This window comes from Penicillium hispanicum (assembly GCF_028827665.1).
Source record: "Penicillium hispanicum strain IBT 35686 chromosome Unknown utg000007l_segment0_segment0, whole genome shotgun sequence".
Classification (NCBI taxonomy): Eukaryota; Fungi; Ascomycota; class Eurotiomycetes; order Eurotiales; family Aspergillaceae; genus Penicillium; species Penicillium hispanicum.
Genome location: NW_026623199.1, coordinates 1,468,974 through 1,486,435, shown reverse-complemented (window position 1 = coordinate 1,486,435; position 17,462 = coordinate 1,468,974). Strand labels below are relative to the sequence as shown.

At 53.0% G+C, this 17,462-nt stretch overlaps 6 protein-coding genes across 6 annotated transcripts; 1 reads left to right on the top strand and 5 right to left on the bottom strand.

Moving 5' to 3' along the window:
• Positions 1-1,112: 1,112 nt before the first annotated feature.
• On the bottom strand, positions 1,113-2,209 carry N7459_008342 (zinc-binding alcohol dehydrogenase family protein; the record flags this gene model as incomplete). Its single annotated transcript, XM_056947510.1, has 2 exons — positions 1,113-1,813; positions 1,870-2,209. The coding sequence occupies 2 exons, from the start codon at positions 2,207-2,209 to the stop codon at positions 1,113-1,115; spliced, it is 1,041 nt and encodes a 346-aa protein (XP_056797020.1).
• A 387-nt stretch (positions 2,210-2,596) lies between these two features.
• On the bottom strand, positions 2,597-3,439 carry N7459_008341 (uncharacterized protein; the record flags this gene model as incomplete). Its single annotated transcript, XM_056947509.1, has 1 exon — positions 2,597-3,439. The coding sequence occupies one exon, from the start codon at positions 3,437-3,439 to the stop codon at positions 2,597-2,599; it is 843 nt and encodes a 280-aa protein (XP_056797019.1).
• Positions 3,440-5,007: 1,568 nt separating this feature from the next.
• Positions 5,008-6,410, bottom strand: N7459_008340 (dolichyl-phosphate beta-glucosyltransferase; the record flags this gene model as incomplete). The annotated part of the gene is made up of 3 exons (XM_056947508.1): positions 5,008-5,352; positions 5,415-6,191; positions 6,297-6,410. 3 exons carry the CDS (start codon positions 6,408-6,410, stop codon positions 5,008-5,010), a joined length of 1,236 nt encoding a protein of 411 aa, XP_056797018.1.
• A 1,579-nt stretch (positions 6,411-7,989) lies between these two features.
• Positions 7,990-10,248, bottom strand: N7459_008339 (uncharacterized protein; the record flags this gene model as incomplete). The annotated part of the gene is made up of 2 exons (XM_056947507.1): positions 7,990-8,145; positions 8,227-10,248. 2 exons carry the CDS (start codon positions 10,246-10,248, stop codon positions 7,990-7,992), a joined length of 2,178 nt encoding a protein of 725 aa, XP_056797017.1.
• Positions 10,249-14,221: 3,973 nt separating this feature from the next.
• N7459_008338 (putative NUDIX family hydrolase) lies at positions 14,222-15,306 on the top strand (the record flags this gene model as incomplete). Its single annotated transcript, XM_056947506.1, has 2 exons — positions 14,222-14,641; positions 14,794-15,306. The coding sequence occupies 2 exons, from the start codon at positions 14,222-14,224 to the stop codon at positions 15,304-15,306; spliced, it is 933 nt and encodes a 310-aa protein (XP_056797016.1).
• Positions 15,307-15,452: 146 nt separating this feature from the next.
• Positions 15,453-16,703, bottom strand: N7459_008337 (MutT/nudix family protein; the record flags this gene model as incomplete). The annotated part of the gene is made up of 3 exons (XM_056947505.1): positions 15,453-15,691; positions 15,781-16,021; positions 16,653-16,703. 3 exons carry the CDS (start codon positions 16,701-16,703, stop codon positions 15,453-15,455), a joined length of 531 nt encoding a protein of 176 aa, XP_056797015.1.
• Positions 16,704-17,462: the final 759 nt, after the last annotated feature.

Here is a 17,462-nt window from a genome sequence, read left to right as displayed (position 1 = left end):
CGAACGTTAATGGTGCATCCCAAGTACCTTTCAAGTTGAAACTGGCCTGTGGAGCACGGCGATTATACCAATCGGATGACTTGGGTTTTAACAACCTTGGAAGCCATTGTAAGGTAATAGGAACAGGATTCGCAAAATCTTTTGTGATAGGCGTATCAAAAGACAGTGTGTAAGTGTGTATTACCCTTTTTTTTACAGTTATTTCGCACAGTACAACTGCCTGTATAGGCACAGAGGTAGCTAGCTATCTGTCAATATGTGTTCACAATTCATAATCAAAGTGGCTATGAAGGTGAGAGTGTTAACATACGCCCCATCTATGGTTTCAAAGATCTATTTTGTTCATATGCAGATGAAGTGTGAACGGGATATTGCAAACCGTATCCCTCAACAAACAAACAAATATATATTATCACAATCTGCTAGCTACAAACGTATAGGCAGGGGATCCACATAGCTGTTCTTCCTTATAGTCTGCAGATCGGTCACAAGTAGTCACAATAACAGACCCCAACTAGCCTACGTAGCATGCCAAGGTATCTTGGCCAATGCTTGTAACGCATGGATGTTCATGACTCGCATCCATCGACAGAGTTTACAGCATGAGAATATTCAAGTCGGACCGAGGCATATTACGTCTCCCCACGGCATCTCTTTACTGATGGCACATAGGGGCCATAAGAAATACCAAAGACATAAATAGCGAGGCATGAGCGACACGGCGAGAAGGGGGTAGTTGATGTAGCTAGCAGAAGAACCCCTTGAGCCTCCTGGACAATGGGCCATAACGGATATGTGTTATGCTCGAATGGCATCTCATATTCATGTCAATTGCATATAGCCCAGACAAGGCTCTTCTGGACGGGACAGGTCTGTCTATAAAGATTGAACGGTTTAGATGGGCGTAGGCCACCAGCCGGTGATATGCAGATCCCCGTCTTTTCCCTCTCATCCAACTCTCCTTGATGGTTCCTTCATAGCTGGTCCTATTCCATTCTATCCTGTGGAGCTCGACATACATCTATCAAGAGATTCATGACGAAGCTAAGTTCAAACAGCCTGTCCATTTCCCACAACCCAAACGAGATCACCAAAGACCACCGCCGAACCATCTAGTCCTGCACTCCGGAGGTCTCCGCAATGCGCACCACATATTTGATTGCAGACGCCTTCCCGGCCTTCAAATCCTTCAGGGCCCCTTCTAGTCCACGCAATCCGCCGGGTCGCACCTCGTACAGATGTCCCGAGAACCAGCCCTGACCCAGACCCCGGCCCAAGAACGGGAAGAACGCGGCCCCGAACTCCCGATCTCCAACCGGCGCGTCTGTGGTTGGGTTATGGTGGACGGAGCCGACGTTGGTCATTGCAATCGTTACGCCCGAGGGAAGCTTGTCTGCGTCTACTGGGAGCACCGTGCTGATACTGGCCGGAGCGGTCACCGCTGCGCCGATGTTGAGATAGCTGCCCTTCTCCGAGACTGCATCGAGTGCCTTGTGCACCGGTCGTCCGCCCGAGGCAGCTTTGATCTGCGTACGAACCGCCTCGTCGCCTGCGCGGTAGTCGATGATCGTATCGCCCTTCTCGCGATCGATCAGCGTCTCCACGAAGGCGGTGCCCCGGCCGGCGACGACGATGAGGGGATGGATATTGGTCAATGTGGCCAACTTGATTGCGAACGCTCCCACGGCCGTGGCTCCACCGTAGATGACCAGCGGCAATGCCTCACTCGCCGGGCTCCAGGGCAGGGGGAGTCGCAGCCGCTGGTATAACGCCAGGGCCGCAGTCATCGCAGCAAGCGGGATGGTGGCGGCCTCTGCTGCGATGTGAGCAAGTATATCTCAACGCCGGTCGAGGAGGTTAAGGACTCACCTTCGAAACTGGTCTTTGCGGGCAGATGGAAGGTGGTATACTCCCAAGCGATGGCGTACTCTGCATAGCTGCCGTGCGGGCTCCGCATCTCGTGGAACGCAGCTACTTTGTCGCCCTTCTGAAACCCAACCACCCCTTCGCCGACGGACTCGACATACCCTGCAATGTCATCGCCCTGGTTGATGGGAGGAGCATCCGGGACCCAGCCGGGGTATTTCCAATCTTTGGGGTTGGTGCCAGAGACCACAACCCGGATGAGGATTTGGCCTGGCTGTGGGATTGGGACTTCACTATCGCGGATCGTGACGGTGACCGTCTTGTCGACAACAGCTTCTTTCATCGTTGCCAGATCTGGTCTGAGGATTTGCACTGGATTGAACAGGTCACGCTTCCGGTGCGCTCTTTTATTCGCGTTGGCTCAAAGATTGATTTGTAATAGCCAGACGTATAGTCTTGGTGGCGGCCTAATATGTGGAATTACTAATGCAGTTACTTTCTGTCCACGAATTGGAGACCCCCAGTGTTTTCAGCAAGTGCACCGCAGATATTTACTATGTACTTGTGCTAATTTATCCCGCCACTCGGTTGGTGTTGGTGCTCACCATAGAGTGGAAGTGCAATATGAATGTGTCGGCTTATCACGGAGGCAGACACTCCTCCCTTCATTATTTCAATATCGCCATGGATATCATCCGGCACGGAACTCTCAAGAATAAGCAATGGCATCCTACCAACTCAAAGGCGCCATCGGCCGATGCGTATCCAACGCACATGACTTCCCAGATGCCCAGCCTGCAGAATCACGCCCGCCAGAGCCCATCTCCTCAAGAGGAGCCTTGGCCAATCGTCGACCACCCCCTACAGCCCGCCCTTCCGGCGAACTACTGCGCCAAAGCAGCTGCTGCGCTTCCTCCACCAGACGGCGGTGGCTGTCCGGCCGGGGATAGAAGGTGACATGCGCACACGACGACCCGAAACGCGCCGCGAGATCCCGTACGCCGCGGGCAGCCAGTTCCCGGCCTCCGACGCACGCGGAGGGATAGTAGAAACGCGGGTCGAGGTAGAAGAGGACGCTCTCCCAGTGCGGGAGTTTCTGGCGCAGCAGGTCGCGCGCGCGCTCGTACTGTTTCAGCGTGCGCTTGGGCACGCCGGTCTGCGTGTGCACGAAGAAAAAGACCTCGAAGCCGACGCTGTGGATGCGGCGGCGCGCTGTTGCGCTGAGGGTGTCGAGGAAGTCGCCCAGCCGGTCGAGGTCGACGGAGTGGCGGAAGAAGAGTGTGTGTTGCGCGTAGAGGTGGTCTTCGGCCTCGTCGTGGATCTGGCGGTTCACGGCGAGGAGGTTTCGGGCTGTGCCATCCTCGCCGACCCAGCTGGGGCACATCGAGAGGGCTCGATATCGCCCGCGCGCTGTGAAGACGTTGCCGCGATCGTGGACGACGATCAGTGGCTTGTCGAGGTAGTCGTTTGGGACGGAGAAAGCGTAATCGTAGATCTTCAGACGGAGTTCTGTGGGTAATTGCAGGAATTGAGACGGTTTCACTGGGTGGTTGGCAGTTGCATGTGGTGTCATTGTCGTACGAAATCGTGAGTCGTGAAGTCTGGACGGTCGATGGATGTATAGCTAGGTATCAAAGTGAATCGTCCTCCGCTCCCCATGTAACACCGTGAATAGGTTGCGTGCCAGCTCGGCGTTTGAGAATCAGGGATGAGACAAGAGCGATGCTCTAGTCTTTAGTACTCCGGGGAAGAGTCCCCCTTGGGCTGTCATGCGATCCTGCCAATCTCCATCACCCAGAAAACGTATGATCGACCAGGCGCCCTCCGCAGCGACTTGCACAAGCACGCCTTAGCTGGCCTCCGGTGATAAAGCGCAATCAAATAGGAGGCGCACGTTTCAACGTGCGCGGTTGTGAACTCGGCAGTCCAGCGCTATACGGCTGGAGCGGCCCCCACTGGGCCGCGAGCCGTCGTTTCTGCAGATCCAATGCGGCAATGGGGAGACGGGGCGACGAGCTATCAATACTGGATTAGGAAATGAGGGCCGTTAGAAAGTGCAGAGGGGCGAAGAGGGATGAATCCTCCGGGGATGGTCCACTCCTTCGTTTTATACCTTGGCACTGAGATGGCACTGTAGTGGAGCCTAGCGCATGGCATACGTGAACGTGAACTTGTTCTGCATAGAGCTCAATGTAGAAGGATGATGCTGTATTAGTGCATGTCATCTCTGAACCTCCGTGATGTGATTCGACATGCCGCGACTGGGTGTCTTGTCCACGACGAGCTTGAAACTCTCGCGGCTTATCAGCCAAGCATCCACTCCTGCACATGCTCTGCCTAATTTTTAGCTCATTGCTACCCCTGCAACGAAATTTTTAATATCTATTAATAAACTCTAGGAGGCGGGCTAGTAGATATACTTTTTTACCAGCTAATATAGTAAATCTCTACTAATCGATTCCTATACCTCTTTAATAATATTATATAGCTATACCTCCTATACAATATGCTCTAGATTGTGTACCTACATGTATTCTACATGATATTTCACATCAGATTCTACACAGTTGGGAAGACAAAGAACTGCCTATTGGCCCTACTCCTGTACTGTATCCTGGCAAAGCCTATAAAGCCTAATATGCTTCTTGTCCCTGTAACACCCATCACTCCCTGGCTAAGCAAAATACAGAATCATTGGCCTTCTTTTTCATGCGCTTACCTAGGCACCCTATAACAACCCTTGACATAGCGACGAGTAGGACTTAGTAAGGGTATATAAGGAAATAAGTATATAGACTAGCTAGCTAGAAGAAACTATAACTAGCAAGGTTAAAATTAATATATTGAATAGCTATTCCTATCTACTATCTATAGCTAAATAGGGTATGTAACCCTCTTAGTGTGATCCGATGTACAGGGTCACCTATTAATATACAAGCTGCGGCAGAATGGAATCACTACGGGAATAGTGGGTTATCCGCAGCACTCCTGTTTCTCACTAGTATACCTGACCATGACTGCCTGAAAGCTCCGACGGGCGATTCCCTGGATACAATGCCGAGCTCCAAAAAAAATCATTCAATATGCTATAGGCTCGGCCTGATGAAAATGGTCGTTGAAGCTGTTACAATTCCGTGCATATCACCGTTGTCTGTAAACACCGAGCGACCACGCCGCCCGCAGGACGGCCAGTCCCCAGGCCATGCCGATGCTGTCGCGCAGGACATTCAGCTTGCTGCCCGTCACCTCTCGCCATCCTACCGGCACCTCGGCGACGGGGATGTGGGCAAACTCGGCCAACATGAGCATCTCCACATCGAAGATCCAGCCCTCGGAGTGCATATTCGGCACGATATAGGGCAGCGCCGCGCGCGAGAAAAGCTTGAACCCGCATTGCGTATCCTTCACCGTGGCAGTCTTCGGGGGCGTCATGAGCCAGAGGATCAAATGGAATGAGTGCATCAAAAAATTGCGCAGCTTAGATCGCTATCGATCCGGTCAGCATGTGAAGTCACTCTATAAGCCTAGACAGTGCTTTTCGAACTCACCTTGACGACAGCCTCGCTGCCCACCATATGAGCTCGGGATCCAACTGCCACCGCGCGGCCATCGGCATCCTCGATATTCTGGCACGCCGTCACAAGTTTCCCGAGATCGCCGAATTTGCTCGCTCCATCGGCATCTGCAAAGACCACATACCGACCCCGAACATGCCGCATGCCGTGCGTAACCGCACCGCCCTTGCCGCGATTATGAGTCAAATTGACGACCCGGATGGTGCCCAGTGGAATATGCACCCCCTCCTGCGTCTGGGGCGTCCATGGCCCCGCAAAGCCCTTCGGACGCAAAGATAGCTGGTGGTCTTTCGCAAAGCGGAACGCCACCTCTTCCGTACGATCTGTAGACCCATCGGAGACTATAATGATCTCCCACCCTGAATCTGACGCCGAGCCCGTGGCGTGACCGTTTGTGGCATGCTCGTTCGGCTTGCGCTTTCGTATAGACCGGGTTTCGGCTGTGCCGAGGTTGCTCTCTTTGCCGAGTATGCCGTATTCGTGTTCTAGGTAGTTGACGGCTTCTTCTAGCATGCCTGACAGCCGATCCTCTTCGTTGTAGGCCGGGACGACGACTGACATGAACAGCTCCGCGGGTTCAATACTAGGGTGATCCGACGAGGCGTCTTTGTGGGTGGCAAGGGTGTCGAACCAGCAGGGCAAGGGCTGGGGGTTGGTAATGGCTCCATCCTGGGTGAGAGTTCTATACTTCTTCTCCTCCAGTAGGGGTTCCCGCGGTCTCGGCGCGACGAAAACCAGAAAGGCGAGGAACTAGACAGCACGGAGCGAAGGTCAGTACTCGTCACGCCCCGGCAGATATAGCGACTTGGCGGAGCACCTCGCGCAGGAACAGGGACAGGCGGGGACCGAACTCACCAGGACAAATAATCCCAGAGTCGTAGCGAGGAACGCGACCAGCAGGATCGAAGCCGGAATATCAGCCACGGCGCTCACACACTGGCGACAAACGTCGCCCCAGGCTTCGGCCATGGCGGAGCGCGGTGAGTTAGAGGGCGCGGCAGAGCTAGGCGACGGCGGGAGATGCGATCCGGGAGAACTCGAGGGATGCCCGGGAAATGGAGAAGGCAATCGTGATTACTCGGCCAGCCATGCGGCGCACGGTCTGAAAACACACAATCGCTGACAATCACATATGCCTGGGCAGAATCATGCAGAAGGTCGGGGCCCCATCTGGAGAGAAAATGGAGGAAGGGAGAGGTTGCATGTTGATAATCGCCAGCTTGGCCTTTTATCGGCAACGCGCAAGCGGCGCGCCCAAAGTAAACCGTGGGTGGAGCGCAAATCTCCCCGAGCTGGAGCTGGAGACGTGGCCTAATGCCGTTTATTCTGCAGGTGTATGTTCTGCAGATTTGCGTTTTCCTTCCCGGGTGAAAGTCTTTAATTGCATTCTACTCTACAAGTGGTGTTTTGGATGCGTCTCGACCTGGTGGTCATTGGTGCATCTCGGCGGGTCCAAGTCGATCTGATCTCCCCAGAACGAGGTTCGTTTCGACATTGATCAGACTATGAAAAGAGATTCAATGGCGTGAGTTAACGCGGCTCATCGGTCTTGATGCTTTCCGGAGGTCAATTGACATCAGGAGGTATTCTAGCTACGAGGCGGGTGACTGCGTCTCTGCACTTTGACGCATTTGAGCCAGTACGTAGCTGCAAGAGATCCAGAGTGGCTCCGGTGAGATTGAGACAGAGTAGCACACAATTCAAATCAACAAAATACTAGACACGTACCGTTAGGCTATGCAGGGTTGTATATCTTCCAAATGACAAGGGCCGACCGACGCACAATCATCAAAAGCAACGAACCATAGACAACGAAAAAAAAAAAAAAGCAGAAGTAAACAGCACAAGACAGCAAGAAAGTAAAGAAGCGCTCGTAATATATGCCCGTACTGAACTGGCAACTGGGCACTTGTTCTGTTGCCCATTCTCCCGTTAGCATTTAGGTATTCCCTATGCCTAAATACTGAGCATTCTTGCTCCATAAAATCCCAGGCTCGAAGATGTCCCGCGGGCATAAGCAAAGACTCAGAGGTGACATGCACGAAGCACCAAGGATCCCAGAATCCGGTAATTTGCAAGTCCATGGTGGTGTTGAAATGGAGGTCCTCGACGCGCATCCAATTCCAATAGGCCGTCGGAGACAGGGTCCTTGGGAGTCCAATGGCAGATAATCACGAGTGGGAACGGAGGTCCGTGAAGTGCCTTTTGAGCGCCTGGAGGCACTTCGAGAGGAACAATCCTGATCCAATTTGGCTGAATTGGCGTGGGAAGATTCTCGGAGAGAATCCAGTCCGAACTCTGGGAGAGAAGACAAGCCGGAGGATATCCGGCTCCGGCTCCATCGATTGAATCCAATCCACGGCCTCGGGGTCTGAATAGATTTCTGTCGTAATTGAAGACGATTAGGATAATTTCCAGGGATCCGTGTGCGTTTGGAATAAAAACAATAAAGGCAAGTCCATGGGTTCGCGATGTATCCAGAAAGGCCAGGTCCACCCTCAATATCACCAGAAAATATTTTTGCCAACCAGAGGCTTCCATTTACGGTTCAAGCTACACTCGTGTTGTTGAGATCAGAGTGTGGCTCGGTGGGAGGTGCTTTGCTGTTGAGATCACCACAGGTTTCCGCGACTGGCGCGAACTCGTGTGCTAGTGGCGTTGCTTCGAATTTCAGAGCTTGGCTGTACGTTATCCAGCGACCGAACTGTGAAATTGATTGCAAGATTAGTATCAGCCCTAACGTTCGCGGCCAACCCACTGATGCAAAGAAATTATGTTGACAAACCGTTGCTATCCGTCTGCCTAGCCAGAGACACCTATGTTTTCTAGGAATCACGGTTGACGCTTCTTCGATGACTGGTCGATCGTCCTCTGACGGAGCTCCCCGGAAAAAATGTTCAGGGTAGTATAGCTGACTCCACGCCTGACCGCGGATAAGGAAATCCTCTGGGAGTTGCTGAGTTGTTCCATCGTCGACAAGGGGGAAGCATTCACCTTCGACCTTTGAGAGCACGATATCTGGGCGGAACAGGGTGTTGAGAAACTTGGAGATTCCAAGCCATGGGATCATCTTTTCAAGTTGCTGCATGGCAGGTGGATGAAGAGCAAGGCACCAAACGAATGCCAAGGATATGTGAATACTAGGGTATATGTTGGGATCGCCCATTTGATCAAGGAAGATATTCAGCGTGTGAAAGGCGAGGCAGCTTCCTTGAAAAGTAACCTGCGCTGGAATCTGCAAACTGAGGTCTGTAGGATTGGAGATTGTATCAGAAGCTGTACCGGCAGTCCACTCGAGCGCAAACTTAAGGGCTTCAGCGGCAGTGTCGCCCGGCTTTTGCGAGAATTCCACCTTCATAAACGCCTCGCGGTCACCGTACTGAAGAATGGAGGCGAAGTTGCAGGACATCATATAGACGCCTTGCTGTCCCTGGCGACCCAGCCGACGAACTTCTCCTCTTAAGAGTGACAGAAAACGGTTGGCCAAAGGAACATACGACTCAGGCAGCTTTCGGGTGAACAGAACCCCATGTGCGGCAATAAAGGCAGTGGCCATGTTGTGCTGATCAAGCGGTTGTCCATGATAAGGATTGAAGAGCAACACGATGCTATCTCGGGCGTTCAGAAAGGGCTGCACGCTCACGAGAGCTTTGGTATAGTAGAAGAGTTGCTGGATAGCGTCGGGGCGAGCTAGCACTGCCAAGTGATGCTGAATCCGGCCAATATCGGAGCTTCGATCCGCATATTGATTGTACCAATATCGTGATACTCCTGCCCAGACTTCCCGGTCTCCCATATCCGATTCCTCCACCGCCATGCGATATCGGGCCAAATCACCCAAACATTCTATCCATGTTTCTCTGAATGCCTTGACACTTTCCAGCAGCAATGTCATCATCGAGTAGGCGAGGTAGATGAAGTTGAGCATGTAATCCAGAGAATCCGGAAGCTTTTGTCTTAATAGCTCCAGGAACGAGTGAATTCCGTAGCGCCACATTCGAGCAGGCATGGCATATTTCTCTGCTAGTCGTTGGAGGACTGGACTGGCTGAAGGGTGTTGCGAAGCCAAGAAGAAGTCGTGATGCTCGTAGAGCAATGTCCGGTGCAGGGAAATCATTGACTGCCACTGTAGATCTGATAAGTCGGCCCTTGATTCTGATTGTCGCTTGTCAACCTCAATGCACTTCTTCTCGACCATGACCAGTCCAGCATATATTGCTCGGACTTCATTGATCAACTGCTCCTCCGTGATGGGGTTGGTTTCGGGCTGTCTAAACGGCGTATTGTCCGAGTCTGTTTCCATCAGGTCCCTTGAGCCCGAATCCGACTCGTCCATTGGCGTATCCTCCGAGTCCGGGGAGAGATCATTTTCCATTTGCATGCGATCATGCGGACCATCTTCTTCCCTGGTTGACAGGCCGGCGACAGGAGAACGCCCGGAGAACCCAGAAGGCGGTGGTCGCGATGGCGTTCCATCATCATGTGAGTAGCCAGCGCCCCTGGTCCTTCCTGAGGTCCCTTCGTTAGAACTCTTCTGAACCGCAAAGCCTCCTCGATCATAATGATAGTTGGGCATGGGCCCGGAGGCCTCTGCTGATCGCCGACTCCTTAGCGCCCGTGAACTCCCTTTACGGCGGAATTTCTCTGCACGCGCCACATTGGCATGAGATGGATACTTGCTCAAGCGAGATGCACCTTGACTACTAAAAGTGTGTGTATCGAGGGTACAGTCATCAGCGAGCACACTTGAATTTGGCCGGCCACTCGGTAAGGTCGGGCTGGCCGAGGAGCTTAAGCGATTGGCCATGGCGGTCGCCGTCGCGTCTTCTGAATATGGGCGTCCAATAGACCGTCTGGAATGCACAGTTAGAATTCATGCGCGTTCGTTGCAGTGGAGAGCGACTTGCCGGGGCGATAGATCGCAATGGATGGGCCCTTTCCAGGTCTTGGCAGCGGTGCCTTGTTTTGCGCCGTAACGCCTTGGTTCCTTGAAGATGGATGCTCTCTCGGCCATGATCCGATTCAAGTGCTTCGCCTCATCTGTGGCATGCTGTAGTCAGCCCACCGATCACCCGGGTTTCAATGTGGACGAGGTGGAGAGGGTGGAAGAGGGCGGGAAGCCAGCGTGGCGGGGGGCCGGAGGGGGGTCAAGTGAAGAAGGCAGTCTCCCGCCATTTGTATTTTGCAAGTTGGGTGACAGGAAAGCTTTCAGTCTCAAGGCTGAGCAGCGCAGAGAAGGCAACACTCGTAGGAGGGGAAGGAATACTAACGTTAAGTTTCGGTCTGCAGGGTGATTGAAACACGGCACACCCAGGTTGTCCAGGACGAGCGAGGGCATTTGTACTCGGGCTCGCTTTTGAGGCAACTGCCCCGGGAAGAAAAGCGACCTATCAAAAGAAATTATTCACGTAGACGCGGTGAATACAAGCTGTAAATTTCCGTTGCAAGGATCTTAGTCTGGTTGCCTGCGGACGAGGTAGCGTCACCCTCGCCCTCACCGATCACCCTCCCCCACCTGGGTAAATGCTGTAGCGGACCTTGAACTGGACCCATCAAATCATAATGCCATGGCCGTCATCCTCGATATTCCCTCTGAGATGAGTACTGACGCCATGCCCCATATTGCCCAGCGCTTCTGAAACCTCCAGGTGTCAGGTCTTGGACTCTTGCTGACTTGAAACAGTAACCGCAGCCCAGGCGCGCTTCACAAAGTGTGTCGACCGCAGACCATGGTCCGGAAGGCATTCAATTGGTTCAATCCGTCTCTTTGACGCCTCATTTGTTATCACGATATCTATGGCTTGATATGGAAATGACTATGGTGATGGTCATTGCTATTGCCCAGGGCATTCCGGTCGTCATGTCCCTCTGGCATTCGCCGTTGGGCTGAGCTGGAGCACTGAACTATAGCCATCTCAACGCCTGCGGCTACCTGGGCACCTTAGCACCAAGGACTCCTGCCCAATAGCTCCAGACTCTGCTTCGCGATCCGGAACCCAAACCATCGGGTTCAGGACTTGTGGATGAGGCATTTTGCTTCCCATGTTTAATCCGCGATCTCCCTTGCATGGCTACCGCGCTCGACGCCTTCGACACCGCTCTGCGGGGGATTTGACACTATCCCCCGTCTCTACACCGATAATTGAGGATCGAACCCGAACACAGTAATACCGTGAGCTGCCTAGACCAGACTAGTACCGGGTTCAATTGGTGCCTCCCAAACGCGGTTCCAAGTCTCGACCGCTCAAGCTCACCGGTCCCGGGCGCAGGTTCTGGCCATCGTTGTACCTCTTTCACACCTAGGTGACAGTGCCTGGGCTGACGGAATCGCATCCGTCCCGATTCAGGTATGCAAATCGGGATTTTGGGAGCGTAAGGCCCCATCATCATTGGACTTTCTTGCTTTTCCGCCGGAACATCCGTAGAGGCTGATTAGACGCCTTCCCACGGCGTCATAACTTACCACTCTAGGCTGATCTACACTACTTGCAGGGCTTCCCGGGTGTCTCTTATCATCGCGTCGAGCACATCGACCTACCCATTGGATAAATTCCAGGGCTGCTGAACACCTGGCAGGAAAAGATTTGACGATGCACGAACACGTTTGAGGATGTCCACACTACTTTGTTTTTGGTCTCACCCGCGTTCGACCGGCGATGATCTTTCGGTGATTCTTGCCATGACCTCACAAACCATTCCGATTGAATTCCGCGGCATATTCCCGGGCTGTGCTTTTTCTTGCGCCTCGTATTCCCCTATCTGCCTGTTTTCACCCTAGTGGGTCTGGTCCGTACAATCCGAGTCAAGATCAGGCTACGATGTCCACAATTGGCAGTTTCAGCCTCCAGCGTGACGCCCGTCAATCCCTCGCAGCTTTGACTGGACAAGCCGAGGGCATGGTATACCATACCACCCGGTGATATCAAGTATAGACTGGGGAACAGGGCGAGTCGGAGGAGCTGGATCTTACGATGTTGTCCACGGATAACAGCGACATGCTGGCACTATTGGGCCGGGGAATTCAAATACTCAGACCATACTGCTATTTAGTGCACTCTCGTCGCCAATCACGACTCGCGCACCTAGATATCTGCAGTAGGTATCGCGCTATGCACGGAGATGCCACTTACCCAGGGGCAAGGCAGATCTGCAGCGGGTATAACCACGCGATTTATGCAAGAATAGGAGGCCAACCACCTGGCCCCAGTCTGGGCTAGGCGACACCGGGGACGATGCGCCCACCTGGGCAAAGAAACCCAGCTTACCACACCACCAGAACGCTCGATAGCCCCGTGCGCGAAACAGCAAAGCGCGCCATGCGGCCCAGATGCATGGATTTGCAGCGACTTCACCCTCGATCAAGGGTGAAGTCGAGTGTTGCGATGTGCGGCAATGTACCGGCCCGATCTAGAGGGTTTCTTGCAGAAGTAGATATCCTCATGGACATACTGGGCATGCATTCATGGATATACAAGCAATCTCCCTACAGTTGTCCGACAGACTGTCATTGAGACTGGTTCGCACTCGAAGGAAGGCAACCGGCGGATTGACCCCTTGATCACTGGGGTCTTATCGTTTGTTCCGGCAAGGCACATTCGAGACCCCTGTCTGGGCCGAGGGAACATCTCCAGAGAATCATGTAAGGGCCGAAGGGGGGGGGGGGGGGGGAGGGGACGGATCCGAGGAGAAAGCACGAGGAGGGACTTACGCCAGGGTAAACCGGAGCACCCGGGTGAAGAAAAGGGCGATCTTGCCCCCGAACGGCTGCAACCCGCAGGATCTGATAACTAGCGCGTGGATGCGGTCCTTTGAGAGGAAATGTGACGGAGGGCTGCGGACAGGGAAAAGTAGTCCTGAAACCTTGGAAGTGCCGATGCTTAGAAATGGGGAACAGCGGAGAAGGGAGAGGGAGAAGGGGGCAACGGAGCTAATGGAGGTGGGATTTCACCCGGGCAAAACTCCACAGCTTCTAGATCGGCCCCGTCAATGCTGCACTGCGGGATCCATGCATGCACCTCGATTTTATGATTGGCTCCTCTCTAGTTCTATGGAGTGCATGCTGGGCCGTGATGACGTGAAACATCAAAACGAAGCGAGCTTTATACTACCTTGCTATCACCCGGTGGGCACCGAAGGAATGGCATGGCGCGTGCAATCTCCCCCATGATCAACTAGATGGCAAGACCGCGTGCTGCAGTTGGTGTGCGTCCTGGTGAAATGGGACTCCATGTGCCACCCGAGGATGAAATGGGTTCGATGGCTTCAAGCCTGCGTTAGTCTCAAGATAGAACATTATGTCTCTTTGCTCCAGTTCTCACTCATTCAGGACATGCCGGTGTGATGTGAGGCGGCCAATCGCGTTTAATAAGGATGTTTTTCTAAACCAGAGAGGACAAGCCATGCAAGGCTGAAAACCCGATAGATCAGACGGACAACAATGTTGTCCACTCTGTTAGAAAAAGCACTACCCAGCTCGCATAGCACTTACCCAGCTCGCATTATCTATGATACCAGCAGTACATATACATCCATAGGTGTATCTCTCCAATGCGATCTGCACATCAGATCGGGAGAACTGGAGACTTTCCCAGCCTCCCTGAAATACGTCATCCGCAACCACCGCCAACCTCAACGCTCCCACCAGTCACCAACCGCAACCCATACCAAGAATAAGAGAAAAAGAAACGCGTAAAAAAGAACGAAAGCAATCCCACCCCCCGGAAGGTGCCCCAGCTCCCCGCCTCACCGCCTCGGATCGTCAATTCCACGCCGACCAATCCATGTTTCTGCGTCTTACCGCGCGGCACTCGAAACCGGCACCCCGGTATCTACATTTGCAGCTACAGACACGAGGGCGCCGAACTGCACCAACCCGAGCCGCCACCATGACGACATTCACCATTCCTGGATCCGACACCCGCGTCAACACTATACCAGACCTCACCCAGCAGGACCTGTTGTCCTTCCCTGCTTTCCAAAATTGGATCTCGACGCTGCAGCGCTCCCTCCAGCGCCAGCAGAGCCCGTCACACGAGTTCCATCATGACCCGTACGTGCTGCGCGACATTGACATCCAGTCCATCGACCGCTTCGCCGGTGGGCGGCTGGGGTTTGTCAAGTTGAAAGCGAACGTGTCTAACGCCCGCGGCGAGAGTTTGCCCGGGAGTGTATTCCTCCGTGGCGGTAGTGTCGGGATGCTGGTAAGTACTTGATGTAGCAGCCTATTTCCATCCGTCCCTTTAGCTGTCGCTGTCAGAAGCTCGTCCACCGACATCCCCTCCTGTGATTTTTTCCGGTGCACCCCTTTGCAAGCGGGACTAAACCTGCATCCTGTGTCTGACTGTCTTCGCAGCTTATCCTCCAGCCGGAGGATATCCCTGCCTCCCAGGAAAGTGGGAAACGAGCTATTCTGACCGTTCAGCCTCGAATCCCGGCGGGCTCCCTGGCATTCCCCGAGATCCCAGCTGGAATGCTCGACGGCAACGGGAATTTTGCCGGCGGCGCGGCGAAAGAAATTCAAGAAGAGACCGGGTTATCCGTTCAGCAAGGCGAGTTGATTGATATGACTGCGCTGGCGCTGCAGTCGATTCAGGAATCAGCGGACGGGGAGGTACTCCAGAAAGGGGTGTATCCATCGGCCGGGGGCAGTGATGAGTTTATCCCCTTGTTCTTATGTCAGAAGCGTATGCCGCGACATGAGATTGAGGCATTGCAGGGGAAGTTGACTGGGATACGAGCCCACGGGGAGAAGATTACTCTGAAAATTGTCCCGTTGGAGGAGTTGTGGAAGGAGGGTTTGCGGGATGGGAAGACTCTTGCTGCTTGGGCGCTTTACAGAGGGCTCCAGCAAGAAGGGAAGATATAGACCTCACTAAAGACCAAATTAAAGAAGAACACATAAAGAATTGAACAATGCATGGCTCAGCATCTCATTCTGCGTATCAAGTGTTCTCAGCAAACTATGGACATAGCGTGTGTAGCATGAACTGTATCTATGGATATCTGCCGATCTCACAGCTTCAGTTTCTTCGCCAGCTCGATCCCTTCAGCAAGAGTTCCGACCCGGGCATCAATAGCATAGCCCTCCTGCTCGAGTCTCTTCGTCTCCTCAAAGAGAGAAGTCAGCGGGACAGAAAAACATTCAATAAACTCGTTATCTTCTAGCTCCGGCTTCGGGTTCTGGTTTTCTGGGAGGCTCATGTCCACGCGGACATGCACCATGTTGAGGTTGGTGTTGCAGAATCCCGGATCTGACCCCGAAAAGAAGGCAACGAGATCAGCTGCTGCACACGAACACGTTGGACGAACAAATGATCAAGAAGGAATATCGATGACGCACCGTTATACATGACTGTACTTGTCTGCTCCGCCTCACCGACGTAGCCGGTCTCTTCCTTGAGCTCGCGGACAGCGCATTGCTCGGGTGTCTCGCCAGCATCAATCAAGCCTGCAGGGACTTCGATGACGACCTTGTCGATCGGGGGCCGGTATTGTTTCTGTAGAAGAAGCTCGGGCCCCGTCGCCTTGTTCAAGATAGTAACAATACCCACGCCATCAATCTCGCAATTGGCAGGGCGTGTCTGCTCAATCCAGTTAGCTGCCGGGTCAAAGCCAAGGTGACGTGCACGTTGCCGCCTTAAGTGGGTGATCATATGAGATAAACAGAGATCTGGAGATAGGTCCGTTTCGTCAAGGCAACCACTGACGGCAGCATGATCCCCACCAATACTCACACCGAACACGGTGTAAGCTTATGAGCCAGCACCCGTAAGTTCCGCCAGCGCAATGCTCCGACAAAGCCCTCAACGGTGCGGCTGAGTCTCGTAAACGATGAGAAATCTTTCATGCTGGGAACTTAAGATATAGTAATAGGCTGTCCTCTCTGGGAGCGGTGCAGCTGGCATGGGCTCGGGGTGACAATGATGATGCATAATGCAGAGGGACCCAAAATGAGCTCGGGCGGAATCCTACCTGACGTTCTCCAGACTCCCATGTCCTCTGCACGCCCAACGGGTCTGTATAGGTCGTTTTGACCAATCGAGCCCAGCGTGCTTCGGCCGGATCCTGAATTCGATGTTTTGGTCAGACACTGCAGGGCTAGGATGACGTAGCAATTCGCGGTTCTTCCCATTCTTCCTTCGGATCTCCGGTATTTCTCCGCGTAAGAGAGAAACGAAACAGAGACGCCTTGGAATTAAGGCAATAACATACCAAAGGTCCGCGTGAAACAAGCTTGGAGTTGGCTTGCGACGGTGGGGACATTGCAAATGGAAGGAGGGGGTGTTGAAGACGCCGCAACAAAAATCCTGAAAGATTTGGTGTGGCTCAATGTTTGGGCAGCAATGGCGGTCGTATCGCGAGCTCAATTGCAAGACTAATCCCGATGTTGACAAGATAGAGCGGAGAGGGAGAGGGAGATAACCTTGGAACGTGTGGACGCCCGCGGTTGTGGGGCATGTCCTTACCTAATCTCACAGATGGAATACCTAGTATACACTTCTTATGCATGCATTGGCTTGCAATGTGGCCTAGGAGAATCTATGGATGTTTAAGAGTAGTGGGGTTTGCGGGATATTTCAACACGATGTTCTATTCGGACTCGTTCCTTGTGCACTTGTGAAGTTAAGCCATAAATTGGTAGACTGCAAGAGGAACCCATTTAGGTCAAGTAAGATTCTCCCTACTATAAATCAGAAAAAGAAAGCCGGAACACCGTAATCACCTCTGACATCGAATCGTTCATGGTGACCATCAAAAAATCTGACCCCCACCGTCAGGACGGGCCCTCGCTGGGCATAGAATCAATTTACTGCATCAAATTATGGGTGACTCTGTTTGGGCACAAAGCCGAAGACACATGTCCTTTTGGTAAGTCTCAAAGGTATACTTGTCATGAAATGCAAATCAATGGTGAAACCCCAAGGCACTATTGCTGTCAATACTGGTTAAGCACCATGGAGTTGGTATCCGGTGGCCACGATTGTCTATGAGCAAATATAAGAAGTTACCCGATAATGCAGA